This window comes from Adiantum capillus-veneris, chromosome 14, assembly GCF_014529385.1.
Source record: "Adiantum capillus-veneris isolate H3 chromosome 14, ASM1452938v2, whole genome shotgun sequence".
Classification (NCBI taxonomy): Eukaryota; Viridiplantae; Streptophyta; class Polypodiopsida; order Polypodiales; family Pteridaceae; genus Adiantum; species Adiantum capillus-veneris.
In genome coordinates, this window is record NC_140944.1 from 27868868 (window position 1) to 27888831 (window position 19964).

Below are 19964 nucleotides of genomic sequence, written 5' to 3' on the forward strand. Positions count from 1 at the left end.
GGTAATGCTTGTTGTTTCCCTATTGATTCGATAGAGTATATACTCACACCAATGGTTGTTTTTAGGTAAAGCGTCTAGGTGCTTGGCAGATACCTCATTCTCGTCACCTCTGATATAAAATATAGGTGAAGAGAAAGACGAGCCTAATGCTGAATCTTTCACTTCTCAGTTGGCCATAACCCCTGCCCTAAGAAACTTAGCGATCTCCGAGTTGTCAGAGACTGCAAATTTTAGATTTTCCTTCGAAGGCAAAGTGCTCTGTAAGTATGGTACTTATAAAATACCCAAGTCTAACTATGGTAGATACATGCGTGCAGACCTCGTTGACAGAGAATCTCGCCATACTGTGACTTTTGTTGTGACTGAGATATATCTCTCAGAGTTTATAGAGGCGTTTGCTGTCCATGATTACGTGCGCATCGAGGGGGCATGTGTTAAAAGGGCTGTTGCAAAAGACGGTGGTACTTGCTTGTGGGCTCTGTATGTAGATGCAACTACTTTAGTTGTTAAGGCGGAGCCTTTCGAGTGTTGCCTCTACCTTTATCCTGAACAAAAGATCAAAGAGCTGTTGGCCCAAGCTTCTAATGCTAACTAGTCGGTGTCGACTGTTGCATTCATTGTCGTCAAAATAGAGAATGCAACTCGAAGTGATGGCACTCCTAGTTTTCGATTCACTATTGTTGATGGGCCGTCAACAAGCGATCGAGCTAGTGTAAGTTTTAACCAGCCTTTTAGATAGTTTTGTGTATCCTTTTTCTAAGCTTTGTGTGTGGCAGCTTCTCTTTGTCCCAACACGGCGCCTCGACTATCAACTTACGGTCAATGACGTCAAAGAAAAGGGATTCTTCACTTGCGTTGCTCGTAACATTAACGTCTTCAAGCACGTATCGAACACTCTAAGTGTCGTCGATGCTACAATGTTGTATCCATTGCCTCCTTTGTTGGCTGATGTCTTCCATGAATACTTGCAGAAACAAGTCTCAAATTTAGGCTTTGGGAATAAGGTAATCGTTTATTGCATATCTAATAAAAATTGTTATAATTCTCATTGTAAAATGTGAAATTGGTAGGTGTTTGGAACTTTGGAGATTGTTAGTGTGAACAGTTTGGATGTGGAGTTTTCTTGTGGCACGTGCAAAGGTTTGAATGTAAGCCGCCAAGCTAGCAACCCATTTTTCTACTCTTGTGGAAGACAATCTACAATCAATAAACAACCTATGTTACCTGCCAAATTATATCCTCAAGATGGAGAGGCTGTTGGTGTTATTTTACAAGGTGCTGTAGTCGATTCTGTGCTTGGATTTTCTCGTCCATTTTTGCATCTCTTTGAGCAAAGCTTGGTGGATCTAAAATTGTCGCTTTTGAACTTTAAGAAGGCTGGTTGGTTCACTATTGACAAGTCGAGTCAGGTCACTGCTTTCAAAGGTGCCTAGTTGTGTATCTCTTTGTTACACTATCCTTTTTGTAAATGGCAAGCGATCTGATTTTGTGGGCTGAAAGTAAAAGATTGTACCTAGATCCCATATTTATATGTAATTTCTCGAATAACAAAGATGTTTTGCTAAGCTTACTTCACCTTTTTAACTTGAGCCTCTCTTTGCAATCTCTTGAGTCTAAAGTCGTGGATGTTATTGTGGATCAAATATCATTGAGAAATGAAGACATTTTGAAAATTTGGGTGCACTCTCTTGATCAAAGAGAATTTATAATCTCTCTCTTGTCTACTCGCCAATCCTCATTGATGTTGAGCGTACACTTGGTTGGTATAATGTGCAATATGTTTTCTGTTGCGTGTAAACTTTACTTCTACCAAGGTGACACTATACGTGAAGCTCGCTCCTTTGTTGCGCATGACGGTCGATTTTTTTCCACTTTGCCATCATTGGTTGTGTTGAGTTTGCATGGTGAATTTTTATGGTTTCCCGGTGGTTTTGACCGTCCTAAACGTAAACGATGTGTATGGACTAAAGAGGCTACATTGTCTCTAGCTACTCTCATTGACACCCATAATGTTGCTGTTCAACAAGTTACATCTATTTTCTTGAGTCTATATCCCAACACCTTTACCCTTAAGCAAGTCATAACCAAAATTTACAATATGTCCAAGTCATCTCGAACACATCAAAGAATCTCTACAGTTTCACCTAGTAGAGTTTCACAGTATGCGAAGATAATCGAGGATACTCCTTCTTTTGATTGTGCTTCATGTGGTTCACTTATGTTTCGTCAAAGTTTGCATGGCATGTCAAAGGTGGAGTTATTGCTTCTTAAAAAAATAAAATCAATCATTGTGGTTGACGATAAGGTGCTTAGAGTGTGTCACCCTTGCAAGGTCGCATTGAAGAAACAAGAGGAACCACTATTTTGCATGAAAAGAGAGATGACTTTTAGTGTCAAAATATCTAGTGTGGAAAGGCTGAATTCAGTAGAGAGTCGTCTTGTATCTTTACGTATACCATTCGCACAAATTTGAGAACTCAACTTTGAAGGTCAATTTGGTTTACGCGGTGAAGGGGATCAGAGAGCACCACAGACGGAGAGTGAGAGAGAGAAGGAGACACACGACACACAGATATGGGTGGGGAGACTCAAAGAGTGGCAGCTCCCTATACACTTATGCTATGTATAAGGTATACAAGTCAGTGGGCGCCCAGACTCTGGGCGGCCGGGCAAGGCACAGACGCCTATACCCCAACAACCTCCCACTTAAAGGCAAATGTGCCTTTAAGCAAGGGAACCTAGTCTAAAGACTACAAAAGGTGAGAGAAAACCGCTCTCAACCGATACCCATTGGCTGGCTGTGATCGTGTGCATCTGGCTGTCCTGCTCCCGTGTAAGTCAATACACCACCAGACGTACCGCACACGTACTGCAAGTATGTACGCAATACCTGCATATCTCCCTCGTGCACTATGCCATCATCAGTCAACAAACGACTGACAACCCCAACTGCAAATGCTCCCATTGCAGCTGCGATATCTGGTCTCAAGATCAGCATCTCATACATGAGACCACCAAATGCCGATGCAATGCTAGCGGGCCCTGCTAGCTCTACGGAGCATGCATCAACATATATATCCTTGGCAATAGGCATCTCTGACTGACAAGGCGCGTCAGCCACATTCATCTCTTGATTGTCCACAAAAGACGCATCAACCTGTCGTGCAACCTCAGAGCAAACCAGCTGCTCTAGGTGTCTGCTGGAAGACATATCCTGCACAACTATATCCCCATGCTCACTGTCGAGCATAGAAAGGAATGACTGCATAATCGCTGACATCTCAGCCTCCTCTGCAATCATCCACTGCAAACATGACCACTCAATCTGTTGTGACTCACTAGAGCTCTCATGCTCTAACTCCGTATGCATAGACTCTTGCACAATGTCCTCCTGTCGTGACTCACTAGAGCAAGACCGCTCTACCTGTCTATCCTGCATAGAAGTATCTCGTACAATTGACTCTCTGCTTTGCTCAGTCACTAGCAAAGCATGCATGTCTGACTCTGTCACCTCTCTGTGTGACTGCTCAAGTCGTGCCCCAACTGTGTGCACAACGAGCTCACTACTCTGCACTCCATGCAAAGCATCCTGCAACCCACAAGCAAAAGAGACTCGCCTACTCTCTCGCTCTCTACCTGGCTGCATGATCACACAGACAACACCGTCTCTCCCGTGATCCACATGCAATGGGTAACCTGTACCACTCCTGGAACCCCTCGCAATCACTAGCGAACCCAAATGCATCACAAAATCTCGCTCTCGTAGCGAAATCTGACATCCACAATCTCTAAGCTGACCAATCGAGATCAAACTCACTATCAAATCTGGTACATAGCGCACATGTCGTAACAAGTAAGATGCACCACTCGGTAATGACAGTCTCACATCTCCTGCACCTGCTATCGCATGCACCGATCCATCGGTCAAACGTACACTGCCAAGCATCCCGCTAGAATAGCTACAAAACCATTCACGATGCGGCGTGACATGAAACATAGCATCTGCGTTTAGCAACCACTGCGAAGGGAGTGCACTATCCACATGTATAGCATCTCGTGCATAGCTCAAGGTAAAAGTGACATCCCCGTCACTAGTATACTCCGACACTACATCTGCCTCAACTGTCAAAGCAACTGAGTCCATGGCATCACTACATACATCTCTGAGACTGCCATGTCTCCTACGATGTCGCATACGACGAAAACAGCGCCGTCTAACGTGTCCAGAATGACCACAATACCAACATATCACCTGTCGGCATACTCGTGAATGTACATGTCTCACACGAGTCCTTAATGACTCAGATCTATCATACATATCATGTAATCTGCGCCAAAGTGCTCTCGAAGTAGTCTCATACATAACAAGAGCATATACAGATTCCGCAAGGTGCAAAGAGAGTGTAGATAGTGCCATCTCCTCTAGCTCCTGCCACTGATCATCAAACATGGTTGAAGGTCTACCTGCATCACCACTCAATGGTCGATGCAAACCTCGTTGTGTCAATGCATCAAGCATACACTCTCTCCATGCTGCAAAGTCTGACCCATCAAACATGCACATTTTGGAGAGATCATAATCTGAGCGATCACCTGTCTCTGCCATGAGCACAATGTAGCAAACTAGAAAGCAAAACCACCTCACCAACAACACCTGGAAACTGTCTACAAATATGGCCAGAAACACAATGTAAAACCTGTGAGACACACTCCAAAATAGAGCTCCTGCAATGTCAATACAAGCCTCGCCTGCTCTAGTATCACACTACAATCTGTGAGCTAATCACCAAGCCCACACTGTGCGGTATCGATGCATACACACACACAAATCTCCCACCTGTAGAGAACACCGCACGCAAATACCGAATGCAACCCGCAATCTCTACCTAGATCACATAAATGATGCGCATAAAACTCCTGGGAAAATTTCGCCAGAGTTTTGTCAGTAAAACGGCCACAAAACTAGTAACCAAACTGACTGCATGCTCAAAACCATGAGCAACCAAAGCGCATCAAACCGCACTCCAAATGCATGCACCAATCTCCACACTTTGTATACATCATTGCAAACACCTACAAATCTAGTACACAAATATCTGCTCTACCTGTGACTACCAAAAAACATGCTCGAGGCATACATTGCCGAGCTCAAAATGCAATCACATTAGTCTCCCTGAGCATCAAACCACATAAGGCATACATCGTATCCTCCCACCTGTGAGGAAACTTGCAGCAAATATCACTCTCACATCTGAGAGCAAACCATGTGTGGAATCCTCGACACACAATAAACAACTGCTGCTGCAGAAAATTCAGCGTTCAGAATTTTAAAATTCTGATATAACGAGCGCGTCCGGAGCGTGCCAAAACCCCAAGGTAGACTCCTGGATCACATGTATCCGAGTCCAGGTGTGAAAGCTATGCAAAAAAACCTTCGTTTCGACCCAAAAACGCAGCATAAACTGCCAAAAGAGGGCTGAAAAATGCAGCTCCTCAACCGTAGCTCGAATGAGGTTTCTGATGGCTCGAATGGCTTCGAAAGGGGGGTAAAACGTCAGGACACCTCCTGGAAACGCTCCCGAAAAGCTGAATTTGCCGATGCCGAAGTCGAAACCCTGTTTGCACTCTTAAAAGTGCGCGCGTGCGTGGACGCGATTTCGGGAATGAAACTGGCTCTCCTCTGTCGTCGTGACTGTGTACACACGCGCTCCCTCCGCACCTACGCTCTGATACCAATTGAAGGGGATCGGAGAGCACCACAGACGAAGAGTGAGAGAGAGAAGGAGACACACGACACACAGATATGGGTGGAGAGACTCAAAGAGTGGCAGCTCCCTATACACTTATGCTATGCATAAGGTAGAGTTTCATCTTCTTAGGATAAAGGTAGACATAAAAAAGGAAAATATGGTTTGTTTTTTGTGGAGAGGATGAGAGAAGGGAGAGATGACGGGAAAAAGGGAGGGAGGTATAAGAATCATTTAGGAATGATTAGATGTGTGGATGAATGATCGGACCAGAAGCAAAACCGTGTGCCTGTGATGAATGATGCAGGGGGATTTTTAATCCAAACATGATCGAGCTTTGAGTTGTACACAGTGGTCACATCATGAATTTGTTATGTGTAGCCATGTGCTTGGAGCCTCTCCTCCAAGTAACGATATTGATTGTTTGTGGGCTCATTGTGTACATTAAAGTCTCCCATGATGACACTCATTCGTGTAGGATGGAATTGTTGCAGCAAGGTATAGAGTTGTGTGACCAATGTGGTTGAAGATGTGTTTGGTGATTTGCAGACGCATATGATTTCCCAATCAAGGTGTTCATGAATGGCTAATATAACTTGAATGATTTCTATTCCTGGAGCTAGCAATGTTTTTGCAGAGTGGAGCTTGATGCTAGGTTTGTAGTAGATTGAAACACCTGTTTTGCTGTGGTGATGGACATGATGAAACTTTGGTGCAAAATCATTGGAAGGATTTTTTTGCTTTGTTTCTTGGAGGCATAGAATGTCAGAACTTGTAAAATTCAAATCGTCTTTGATATGTTTGAGATATTTGTGACTAGAAACGATGTTCAATGATTGAATGATATGATGTGTGCGCTTGTATGCAGATGGAAATTTTGTCAAATACTCCCATTTGGCATCATGATTGAGGCGGTCAAGCTCGTCAAGCACAATTTTGTCGACTTTGATTTGAGCTGGATGAATCGGATTGAGAATGTGGAGGTTTGATAGATCTTTGATGCGAGAAAGAGCTGTGTAAACCAATCCATGTGAGTTTATTGATGTTGGATCAAATGCTACTATGCTCATTGTCAAGCCTTGTGATCTATGGATAGTGCGTGCATTCGCTACTTGTATTGGAAATTGAGTTCGACAGACAGTGTTCAATGTATTTTTACCAACTTGAAATTCTTTTGTTGTTTGAAAAATTGGTGTCCACTAAGGGCCAATGGGAATCGTATTAAGGTGTTGGTTCACATGTCGTTGCTTGGAGCCTGTTGAGGAATCAAAAAACTATATCCATGCAATAGGACAGTTAGCTCTACTGTCTACAAGCTTCAGAATTCCATCTGCGCCATTCACAAGACCGTCGGAAATATCAATATTGCCACCACAAAGCTCGACAATCATTCCTGCTTTAAGCTCCAGCGTTGAGGACAAGCCTGCTGTGTTTTGTGGGTTTTTTGGAACAACAAGGTTTTTGGAGCAAGTTTTATGGTGGTTGTCTTTCTCATGGATTATGTATGCGTGACTAGGAAATTCCTAAAAAACAAGACGATTATGTGAGTCCTTCAAGTTATTGGTGAAGTATAAATGTGGTGTTGTCAATTTGTTAAAGATCTTGTTAGTATGGTTGGTATTCAAGAGCAACAAATCCTCGGCTGTGTGTTTTGCTTTGCGTATTCTATTGAGAATGGCAATGAAGTCATTATCTAATTGACGCATTGTCTTTGTGAGCTCGTGGAATTTTATATGGGTGAGCCAGAATGAAGGCGAGAGCAATTGTAGAGAATCCTGTAGCTCGTTGAATATCCAACGATCTCGAACCGGGCTTGCTTGACACAGGTCACCGCAGAAGATGACATCTAGACCACCAAATGGTTCCATGTGATTGTGTTTAATTGATCGCAGTCTTGTGTCTATGATACGCAAGAGTCTATTCCCAATCAAGGATGCCTCATTGAACACAACAAGCTTGAGGTTTCTATACAGTTGCGAGAGCTCGGCAAGGCTCTCATAAGAAAGAGAAACATTTGGTTGGAAGACAAGGGGCAAACGCAGTGCTGAGTGAATCGTTGTCCCTCCAAGGTTGAAAGATGCTTTTCCTGTATATGCCATTAACAATGTTGAGGGGAGATGAACATCTAATTCAAGGGAGGTATTGTAGTGACGAATTAAGCCTTGCACGATTACTTGCAAAGTGAAAGTTTTCCCCGTTCCTGCACCACCAGTCAAAAAGACATGGATTGGTTGAGTTGGTTGCAAGCGCTTCCTAACCATAATGTCGTCAAAAAGGGAACGTTGCTCGATGTTCAACTTAGATACAAGTGAGTGATACTCTTCGTTGCATAATGCCAATTTTTGAAATGTTGGTAAGGATCTTGTAGTGGGCTTGTTTGGTTGAATATCAAGTGCCAACTCATATTTGTATGACTCGCTAGGCTTAGATCTTGAGGATGAGGGTAATGAGGCCGTGTTTGAGCTTGCTGCACAAAGTTGTAGCTTACAATATTTTTGACGATGTCCATCTATAATTGCATAGTTTGTGGTATATTTGTCTTTCCAACAATCAACACTTATCTCAGAAGTTTTCTCATCGCCCGTAAATGGAAGAAACAATAAGCAAAGTTCATGGAAATGCCTCTCTACATCTTTCTCCAAAATGAAGTTAGCATATCGTATGACTCGAGGGTTCTTAGACTTGCGAGTGGAGCCATGCACGCAGCGGTAGTTGCTTGCATAATCAGCCAAACATATGTGTGCAAGGTTGTCTGGACGATAGGTGTACTTGGTGACAATGTCGTCAAAGAAAATGTTAGAATCATCAGGATTCAAAGTATTCAATGCAGCTCTTCGTTTCAACAACAATGTGCGCTGGTTTTCGAAATCTGCATTGATGAATACGAATTGTTTGCTCGCACTATGTAAGTGCAATGAAAGAGAAATGTATGTGGCTTGCTGTGATGTCATCTCTTGTGTATTGATCAAAGCACTGCCAATTTTTCTCAACCGATCCAATGTTGACACACTTGTCTTCTTGCAATCTTGCAATATGTGCTTGATTGTTTTGCTTGTGGTCGAATCGTTTTAGTCATGTATGATGTGAAATATGTAGCAGCGCCATGGCCATTGAATATAAATTGAATGTCAATGTTTGTATCCCATAGACTACACAACTCTTTGTTGAAATTATTTGTGTAAATGTCCTTTGGATGTCTTTTCAAGAGTAGTGTTGGCTCTATGATGCTCACTGAAAGGGACTTAATGTATACTTCTTCAGTCATTCCCAAAGAGGTCAACCATTCATCATACGACGCTTCTGAATCATGTCCAAGAGCAAGCAATTGATCGTCAATGCACTTTTTGCAGGCTAAAAATACGTCTTTCTCTGTTTGTGCCACTGTAAGACTGGATATAGAATCATAGTTTTTCGAGAGGGTGGACGTGGAAAACCAAACCGACAAAAACTTTTAAGCTTTTTGCATGTTTTGCGATGGTGGTGGGCTTGTACGCTTTTGAGAGACTCTTCTAACAAATTCTTGTCGGTAGCAATGTGTGTGTCGATAAAATGTATTGTATCATTATCCGGCGCTACACCAAAGAGTGGTGCATCTTTTACCCAAAGCAATCCATGATCATGCTGACTTCCTCTATTTTGAAACTCAGTCACAAAAAAGTAATCGATCAACTCACCAAGGATGGCGTTGTTGCGTTTCAATTCTGTTTTAATTGCTTGAAATCTATGAACGTAGTATCGCGCTGTTGTTACAAGGTCAGCCTGTACAAGTGCGCGAATGAATGAGACTTTGGTTGAGTAATCCGTTTCTTTAATATGAGGATTCAATGCACACAAACATTTTTTCAAAGGGTCCCATCTTTGCTCAGCACATGAAAATGTTACAAAGAAAGTCGGTTGGCCCAACTGACGAATCATTGCAAACACGTTTCGCTTAAGCTTCACCTTGTAATCGATTGAAGTGCGCAACGATTGGAAGTCGTGGTACCCTAACTCGGATGAAAGCAGCTACTCTATGTTAGTGCTAGCTTGAACATCTTTTGCTTGTAATTGCTTGCCACAAAGTTTTCCCTTGCGTAAGCGCACCCATATAGATCCAAGCACTTTCGCAATAATAATTTTCATTGTTTTAAAGAACAAGTTTTCAATGTTGCTTGCAAATCGTCTATCCACATTTTTAAGCTCCCATTGTGCCACTTTTTGGTATTTTTTCTTCACCAACAAATGATACTTTCTTCTCTGACCAAAAAACAATGTTGGGAATGACAACTCCTCACAAGATTCATCATCAAAAATGCTTAGAGGGTTGAATCCCTCACAAGGTGCTATACTTGCAACTTGTGAATTATGGTCCACAACTTGTTGAGCGGAGTAGATACCATGCACCAAAGTGTCAGTAGAATCATTCTCGTCTTCAAGATCTTCTTGGTGTGGACTGCGACACACATCTGCATGGATTGTGAAACTAAATGACCAAGACAAATCGATAGAAACACCATGCTCAATGTACAAGGAAGTGCTCAACAGGTCAACCAGAGCTTGAAGTACACAATTTGGCCACACAATGCCACTCAAGTACGCATGATCATAATCAAGCTTGCGCTTAATTTCAACTAGAATTGAAGCTTGATCACTGGAGAAGTGTGGCAACACTCTTTGTACTCTTGACAAGTCTTCCATTACATTCACAATGCTTCCGCGTGTTGGGGTATAGGCGTCTGTGCCTTGCCCGGCCGCCCAGAGTCTGGGCGCCCACTGACTCTGCCACTCTTCAATCTTCATCGAGGCCGAAATTCTGTAATGTAATCTACAAATCACTTTCTCAATCAATGTGACTTCCGTCCTTGTAGCTTTGTCTTTGCTTTCCACATTCTTAATTCGTTTCATCTATTGGCATGCCTTGTGATTTTGTCACTTGTTTATAATGTGAGCGAGCATATGGTGAACACGGATGCATGGGGTGGAGTGGTTGCTGGAAGCCTGAGGTGATGGGTAAGATTCTTAAGAAGTTTTAGTCTCGTAGGATTGACATCGAAAGGATTCTGAGGAGATTCGGTGTAATTGAAACGAATGGAGCTAGTAAGTAAATGAGTAGGTGAATGAATATTGTAGATGAATATTGTAAATTGCACAGTCGCAGTGGCCTGAGCGGAGTGCTCGGATCAATAGAGCGCGTGTGTGTGAGAGAGAGAGAGAGAGAGAAAGAGAGAGAGACGACTAGACCGCTATTTTTAACGAGGCTGCATGGACAACCAAATAAATAAATAGAAGGTAAATTTAATTTGACCATGCAGTAGGAGCGCATGCAAGTTGCAGCAGAGGAGATGGTAGTCGAGGACGATGACAAGTTCGAGAGCTGTGTCCAGGAAAAAGCGCAAGAGGACCAGCGAGAGTATGTTGCCTGCTTGAAATGCACCCATGATTGCTTCTACTCTCCTCATTCTGCATCTTCCCAGCTTCCCCCCACTGCCCCTAGCTTTCTCAAGGTGTTGGATGATACCTTCTCCGGCTGGTTGGTAAGGATTTCATCTCTTTTGCGCCTCTGCATGCAATGTACGTATGCGCACGGGCGCAGAGACATACATCACACATATGTCATTCACAACACATGCTCATTTGTAGCCAAAATAGAACTCCTAAAGCTTCAATCAGACATTCTTTTTCTTTCAAGCTTCAATCAGAAAATTGGACTTTGAGAGCTCGCCACAACGCAAGATTGTCAATGTATTCAGTAACGCAAAGCAAAAACATTCTCAAAGCGTAGACAAGAAATCTCTCTCTCTCTCTCTCTCTCTCTCTCTCTCTCTCTCTGTGTGTGTGTGTGTGTGTGTGCAATGACTTTTCATAGCATACATTTCATCGGTAGAGGCATCATAATTTTTTTTTTCAAATTATCAGCTGGTATTGTACTTTAGCTACCCCTTAATTGAATATGTTGTTAATGCATGCACAGGAAATCCCTCAAGCCTTTGTGGATGCATCCCTGAGAAGATGCATGGGAGAAGCAAAGCTAGAAGGGCCAAGTGGGTGGGTATGGTATGCGCCATTTGTGCACACAAGCAGCAATTTTGGTAAAGTAGCTTTGGGAAGCCCAGGCTGGGATGATTTTGCACATGACCACATGCTCCAAAGAGGCGATTTACTTGTTCTCACATATTTCAGTGTCCGTCAGCTCTTCAAGGTTCGGATTTTTGATGCTTTTGATGGCACTGAGAAGAGCCAACACTGCCTACCTTCAAAGCCTCATTATGTTGCTACGTCACATTCCGTACACAATCAAAAAACCACATCAACTATGGTGCTCCAAGTTGCTGATAGCAAGGACATGGGCTGCACTTCAGAGCCCAAAGGAGACTCAGCCAAGGACAGGCTAACCAGTAGGCAGCTATGCCTATTTCAAGAGCCCGAAAAATGGACCGATGGGCCCAATGCCATGATGAACCAAGGACACGGTGAGTGCCAGATTGCCAATCATTGCAATTGTAAATGTACACATTATCAAGAAAGAATTAATGGTGGAATTGCAGAGATTAATGAAGAGTCGGAAAACCACTTTGATGGGTTAGGATGCAAAGCGAGAAGCCTTAAAAACAATAGTGACAAATCAAAGAATTCTGCAATTGATGAGCATGAAAAAAGGCTACATTATTCAAAAGCTTTGGTTCCATTCAAGCGAGAATCAGAGCAGTTATTTGATGAAAAGAAATCAGTCCAACGAGGAAGATATAAAATTCCAAGGTGTAATCAAAAGGGCATCTATAACCCCTATGCGATTGCGAGCGCAGCTGAGCAAGAACGTGTTGAAAAAGAGGCCAACGCGTTTCACAGCAAATACCCTTTTCTTATAAAGTCTCTTTCAGCTTCATCCATTTACAAAGATAGAAAATTGGTAAGTTTGTAGCTTCTGCCCTCATGCTATATTGGCTTCCGGAAAGAGCTACTGTTTCACATGAGGTCTTTGTGATATGTAGCCATCAAAATTGGCTAGTGTAACTGCAAATTTGATGTTGTAAGGAATCAAGGCCTTGTCAAGTCAGATGTAGATTGCACCTTGATTCCATGGAGTATTGAAACTCCCTTGAAAACTAAAGAGATAGCAAGAATGCCCAAGCAGCAAAATGCTCTTCCTTGAAGCAATTTTGCTGTGAACATTTTCAGGATGATTGTCCCATAATTCTAGGTTGTCATAGTAAACTTTGTGGTAATTGTCATAGGATGACTGGCCCATAACTCCAGGTCATAACAAAAGAGATAGCAAGCAGCAAAATGCTCTTCTTTGAAGCAATTTTCCTATGTGGACGTTTTCAGGTTGACTGGCCTCTAACTCTACGTAATCATAGTAGACACTGTCGTAATTGCCGGTGGTCATGTGCGACAGATTTTAGGGTTAGTGTTTTTGAGAAAATGGCTCTGCCTCAGACGTTCACTTAGCAAAGGTAGGTTGTATCCAGTATCTCCTATGGCAGGTTTTAGGTTTTAGGTGCGACAGATTTTAGGGTTAGCATTTGTGAGAAGATTGCTTTGCCTTGGAGATTCTCATGTAGCAAAGGTAGGCTGTATGTAGTATCTCCTTGCACGGAATCTTCGCTAACTGTGACAAAACTCTGACCCATTGCTACTTTTGTAGTTGCTTTCAGCCTTGAAGGGCTGAATAATCAGCCCTAGATTCGGCAAAAAAGGATAGTGGCTTTTCTTGGGGAGACTGATATTCTTGCTTTTTGGTGCCCTATTCTTAAGGGCATCCCTTAGCCTATAGAGGGAAGGCATAGGGGCCAGTTTTCCACTACTGTTGTGGATTGCCTAAGGAGTTTATTTCCTGAAGCACAAATTTTACAGCATTCAAGAAGTGATGGACTATGCTCAAGACGGCTGTCCACTACTCACGTGATCTTTGACCTATCAGAAGGATCAGTCGAGAACCAAGTCAGCCAAGAAAGACACCAAGAAGCCAAAGAAGAAGGTCAAGAAGTTCGTCAAGAGAAAGCGGGCTGATGCACCTCACTTGACAGCCGAGCAAAAGGAAGAATGGTTCAAGCAACGAAAGTGTTATAGTTGTGGTGAGATGGGCCACATTGCGGCCAATTGTCAGAACAAGGAGAGAGCACAGGAAGACAAGCCAGAAACTTTGAACGCGGCTGAAGAGCGGCACACCAAGAAAGGGAAGACAAAGGTTAGACTTGCATTGGATTTCATGGGAACGCCCTAGGATCAAGATGATGAGAGTACCGAGCTTTGTAGAGAAGTGAGCTTATCTCTCAGATGACGTCACAAGCCGTTGTGCATGATATCGAAGAGCATACTAGCATTGAGGAATGAAGATAGTGCAGGTAGAGGTATCAAATTCTAGCCGTGCATAGAGGTAGATACTAGAAAATGTCGATCTTGCAAACCGAAGGTATGTGAGGAGACTTGTCCATAGGATCTGCCTGAGAGGTGGAAGCCTCACCCAAAAGCACATCCTTATAAGAAGCGTCGCTTTTTCCCAAGCATCAATCAATGTGCGATTGTCATTGTAGGGAAGCTGCTTAAACGATACATTCTTGTTGGCGTTAACCAGAGGAACATAATTATGGGAGGAAGTTGAAGTACGAATTTTCACTGTCTTTTTAGGCACCGCCCAAGAGCTAACATCACTTGACCCAACATTTTTGCCTTTCCCTGCATTTACATTCCCAACATCAGCAGACTGCGGATTTTTGTTTTTCCCTTTGTCTACATTGGGAATCACCTTCATAGTAGAAACTCCATTCAATTTAGCTTCACCAACAAGGGATAGAAGCAAGAACAACTGAAAGAGGGGGCTGTAGAACTTGTTCAGGACATTCAGATTGCATGTGACCAAATCTACCACATCAGAAATAGGAGTTTGCAAATTTGCCCCATTTGAGTTTAAAAGGACTCTTGCCAACTCATGGATCCCGTGAATCCACCATAATTCCATCCGGGGTATGCTTGTCCGTATCCCAAAGAATGATAAACATATTGGTATTCACATCCAATTTTGGAGGGCAAATTACCTTGTTAAGCTGAGCAGCCAACAATGGAAGAAAATGCCTCCGCGTGTGAGGGAAATCAACAATTTCCACCCACACAGAACATTTGTGATGAATAAGGCTTTGATAGTCCTTCGTAAGTGCCCATGGTAGAACATGAGTCATCTGCATGCCAAAAAAGAGCGGAGACATCTCCAGCAAAAGGTTTCTAGCTTCAGTGTCTGCCAGTAAAACCTCATAGAAACCCCGAGCACCAAAATAAACGCTAGGAAATCAACCCATTGTCCGACATCCTGCGCAATGGGCATTTTGCCCAGGAAAAACAAGATGACCGCATTCATGGCATATTGCGCAATCGGATCCATAAGGTCCTGTACTGGAATTCACACCTCAAGAGCAAGTGCCTGACCATTCCATGCTTTTCCGGCCTCTTCAAAGTCTTCATACAGACAGCTTTTGATTTCAGAAGCACTCTCTGAGACATTGTCCATGCTTTATGACGCTTGAAAACACATTGGATTTCTGACATACAACAAGCGAACCACGAGCGAAAACCAAAACAAAAGAGTTTCTTTTTATTTTGATTTGTTGTATCTATTTACAGTGCCCTCAGAAATATATACATCTCCCACAGAGGACATACATCTCGCAAAATAAATGCCTGGAAAACTGTATACTGTCACGGACTGTTTAGGGTTTAGGGTTTAGACTGAAAACTGTCTGGAAAGCTGTATACTGTTACTGCCTGGAAAACTGTATACTGTCACTGGCTGCAGATTTTCTGGTGCAATTGCTGTAGCAGGTCGCACAGAGCTGACAGTGGCCGAGCAGGCTCAGGGCAGCAAGGGCGGATCACCTGCAGGCCTGGGACAGTTGCGCAGAGCAGTTGGGAGAGTGGCGAATAGACAGGGACAGGCTTCGACTCTGACACGCTGCACAGAGAACATTCAGGCAGACTCGCGCACGCGCGCATGCGCGCGCACACACACACACAGAGACAGAGAGAGAGAGAGAGAGAGAGAGAGAGAGAGAGAGAGAGAGAGAGAGAGAGAGAGAGAGAGATATACATGCATGCATGCATGCGGATGGTGTTGCACTTTTGCATGATAGCCGATTACAACTTACTATCACTGTTGTATGCTGATGTGCACAAAGAAGCATCATGATACTTGGAAAATGATCTAGCAGTTGTTGAATCCATTGTAGTCTTCATGTTTTGTTTAGGTTGGCTACGGCAACAATGAGTTTTGACAAAATTGTAATGGGTATATGGTGCATGCAATGTCTAGATTGCAGTTTAGAGTCTTAGAGTTCAAATATCGATTTGCAGGCTGAAATTGGCTGTATGTGTCATATATTTATGGCGTCATTTGTGTATGTGCAGATTTGGCCAAAGGCCTTCGTAGATGCTTACATGCCAAAGAGAGATACAATGATGACATGGATGGATGCAGAGGGCAAGTGGTGGAATTGTTTGTGGCTGTTTCAAAGAAGGTACGGGAAGGGGGTATCATTCATTAGTGCAGGATGGGGGACGTTCGTGCGAGCTCATCATCTCATTGAGCATGATGTGTGCATTTTTGAGCTGATCAAGCAAGATGCTATGCTTTTTCGGGTTCATATTTTCAAGCAAAGGCCCCTGTAACAGCTCTTGCACGCGTCATAAACAATAACTTCCATCCCAATCCTCCATAAGCTACTAACACCCTTTTAGGTACGAGGGCTTGGCTCTTTCTTTCATCAGCATGTCCTTGATTGTGTTGAATCTGATTTTTTTTGTGCACTTGTAAGTGTACAATGCTGCATAGAGCTTTGACGATGAACAGATTTTGTGTGTGAAAAACACATCGATTCCACTTGCCAATCCTGTGAGTTCATAGGATGCGTTCCCTCAGCGGAACCATATGGCATAGGACATGTCACTTTTCAGCACATGGGCTCTCTATATAGATGGGCTCTCTATATAGAGCTAGAAAGATCAGAAGAGCCTTTTGCACACCACATTGATGATATATTTATCATTGCCGCAACCAGGCAATTATTGAGATTCATAAAGAAACTCCTCCAAGGTCCAACATAGAGTAGGATATGGATGGCATGATGCAGTGGCTCATGAGAGAGTCTCTGTGATGGTATTTATAGTGACAGCCAGCTGGCTCACTTTTTGTTTACAATTTTAGCATTTTTTACCTTAGGACTCTTGTATTAGACATTTGAATCAGATGACAATGATGTAATCTTTAGTTCTCATAGGTCTTCTATGCCTTTTGCAGACATATAAAACATTCTGTTTCATTTATTTACCCCCCCCACCCCTTCTCTCTCTCTCTCTCTCTCTCCAATGTTATTATCTTTCAAAATTTGCTCTTTCTCCTCCCTCGGTCTTCCACGTGCTTTTGACAACTCGGAGGCTTCATGGGTACAATGTCTTGCACCAGAGGCCCGGCAGCTTTGGCTTGTTGTTATAAGGATATTCTTGAGACATTGCTCGCGTGTGCCAATGTACCTATCTCACTCTAAAAGAACCCCCTCAGCAGGAATATGGTTGGTCGCTGTCCTTCTCACTCCGCTATTTGGGACTTGCTGCAACCATCCTTGGGAGGATTTTGGAGCTCGCTATTGTGCAGGGCGTCTTCATGGTGCATCTTTCATGTGAGTGTTGCGCTTAGTCACTCTTAGCCTGCTCACTATTTGTGCAGGGTGTCTTTATGGTGCATCTTTCATGTGAGTGTAGTCACTCTTAGCCTGCTGCTCACCCATCTCTTTGGCACAGCGTAACCATGACGGCGCCCCTGAAAAGCGAAACGGGTGAAATGCCTAAAATGTTTCCACAGTGGGTGAAACATTTGTTGTGAATCGGGCCAAACTTAGAGTTTAGCCTTGACACATCGCATGCAATACATGTATCCACTCTGTATGTGTGTGTAATATCTCAAACAGACATTTCGGCCTTCGTTTCGTCTACCCTTAGGCCAAGCATGAAACGCATCGCCTTAAAACACTAGCTTTCCAGTTACGTGATCTAGAGAGTTTTGTGAGTTGGACCCTTTATTGAAGCACAATTAGGGTCTGTCATTCTTATTTCTTCACTTGTGCAATCCAGTTCTCCCAAGTGATTAATCTAAAAGCTGGTGGGCACTGGTCTCTCAGATGAGTGTTATGAGCTTGGTCATATGGCCTGCGATTGTCATCTTTGTCAGCAATGAGCATCCCCCCCCCACCCCCAACCACCAACCCAAAAAAAAAAAAAAAAGCGGGTAGTGTCTTCCCCTTTTTCTCTCATGCATCCTTTCCGTGCTCCTTTGTAGACCATTATCTGCTTGCTTATTGGGTAGAGATGGTCTGCCTCTATTTGTGGCACTGATGCTCGGCCTTGATGCGGTAAGCTTTCCTTTTGCAATTTCATGGAGGAGGGGATCCAGACTATTGAGTCAGCTATAGAGTTTGGACATGCCACCTGTCATGGTTGGGTTGTTCGCTTGCTCGTCCTCCTACCTGTACTGGTCGTATTTCAGTGTCTTTCACCAAGGAAGAGAGCTGGACGGAGGAGTCGGTCTTAAAGTTTGTTCATACTTGGACCTGCTGGCAGTGTCAGCTGTGGTTGAGTCCAATCTGCAGCAGATCCCGCGCCCCATTTTGTCACTTGTACTGGTGCTACTTCATGGCTTGAGGATGAGGAGCTGCTTGCATAATGCTTTTTGTGAATTTAAGTTTCTGGGAGGGAATTGGATCCTCCACTTACCGAAGAGCTTACTCACATGCTTGAAGATCGTTACTAAGGTGGTTTCTTTCTGTTCAAGGGAAGCCTTCTTGCTAGAATTATGTTGTTTATCGACATAAACATAAGACCTAACCAGTGGTTCTGCAGGATTCATTGAACTAGTGCACCAAAAGTAACAGAGCTCTCTGAAAGGGACTTATGTTTTCACGAAAGAAGTCGGTAAATTACAATCTGAATTTTTTACCGCATGCACATGCACATGTGCACGCACACACATGCATGCGAGTGGTGTTGCACTCTTTGGAGTGATAACTAATTATCACTTACTATTACTGTTCTATGCCGATAAGCACAAAGAAGCATCAAAGATACTTGAACAAGGATCTAGCAGTGACAGAATCCATTGTGGTCTCATGTTCTTTGTTTATTGCAATGCCCGCAGCTTACAGTCTTGGAGTTCAAATATCGATTTGGCTGATGATAGTGGTTGTGTACATCATACATTTATGGTGTCATTTGTGTATGTGCAGATGTGGCCAAAGGCATTCGTAAATGTTTACATGCCAAAGACAGATACAATGATGACATGGATGGATGCGGAGGGCAAGCGGTGGAATTGTTTGTGGCTGCCTCGGAGAAGGAACAACATGGAGGTATCCTTCATTAGTGCAGGATGGGCACCCTTCGTGCAAGCTCATCATCTCATTGAGCATGATGTGTGCATTTTTGAGCTGATCAAGCAAGAGACTATGCTTTTTCGGGTTCATATTTTCAAGCAAAGGCCCCTTTAACAGCTCTTGCACACCACACACTAAAGCAAAAACTTCCATCCCAATCTTGGCTAAGCTTACTGAAGGTCAGGCTCTTTGTTTCTTGGAATAGAACTTGAACAAGGAGCAAATTTTGTGTGCACATCAATTCCACTTCTATATCTACGAGTTCTTAAGATGGGTTCCACACAAGTCTAATCTTAAAGAAGGGTAGATTTTTATGCACCCTTAGAACGACAAATGGAAGAACTTTGTGCACCTCATGTTTTGAGAACCATGCCAATTGCTGAAAACTAGAAAACCATACATGTAGAAATATTGAATATGATGAGATCTCGCGGTGTCCTTTATTCACCACTCATTGCTCCAACCCTACAGGTGGGGTCCAAAATTATCTCCTTTATGTTCATGATTTCTTGGTGAGGCGTTCCTATCATAGAATCCGAAGAATGTTTTCCTCATAAAAAAAATGTAGCTTTATATTGTTTCGGATATTGTCATGTTTATACGAGTTCTAGATGCTTTTATTAGTACAGAAGCAAAATAACAACACCCACATTGGGATTTGAAAGCGGTACACACTCTTATGGAATTTATTTGATGTTACAATACAAGGGTTAAGTACCCAAATAAATCTCACTGTTAGACAACAAGTAGAGTTTATAGTGGTGAAAAAAAGATATACAAAGATTCTTAGCCAATAATCTTTTGTCTAAATCTCAATCGTTTTGTCCAT

The 19964-nt window shown here is 43.0% G+C and overlaps 1 protein-coding gene across 9 annotated transcripts; it reads left to right on the forward strand.

Moving 5' to 3' along the window:
• The first annotated feature begins 10948 nt into the window (after positions 1-10948).
• On the forward strand, positions 10949-19754 carry LOC147442138 (B3 domain-containing protein Os11g0197600-like). Of its 9 annotated transcripts, none has more exons than XR_015190181.1 (5): positions 10949-11260; positions 11698-12633; positions 16122-18517; positions 18606-18677; positions 18989-19122. XR_015190181.1 is itself a non-coding variant. In XM_086528428.1 (5 exons), the coding sequence occupies exons 1-5, from the start codon at positions 11048-11050 to the stop codon at positions 19008-19010; spliced, it is 1206 nt and encodes a 401-aa protein (XP_086384554.1). In that variant the 5' UTR covers positions 10950-11047; the 3' UTR covers positions 19011-19144. The 9 variants fall into 9 exon arrangements, 3 of the variants coding, with proteins under 3 accessions (XP_086384553.1, XP_086384552.1, XP_086384554.1); XR_015190182.1 differs by having other exon boundaries at positions 16122-17389; XR_015190183.1 differs by having other exon boundaries at positions 10950-11260; positions 11698-12196; positions 12272-12633; positions 16122-18677.
• Positions 19755-19964: the final 210 nt, after the last annotated feature.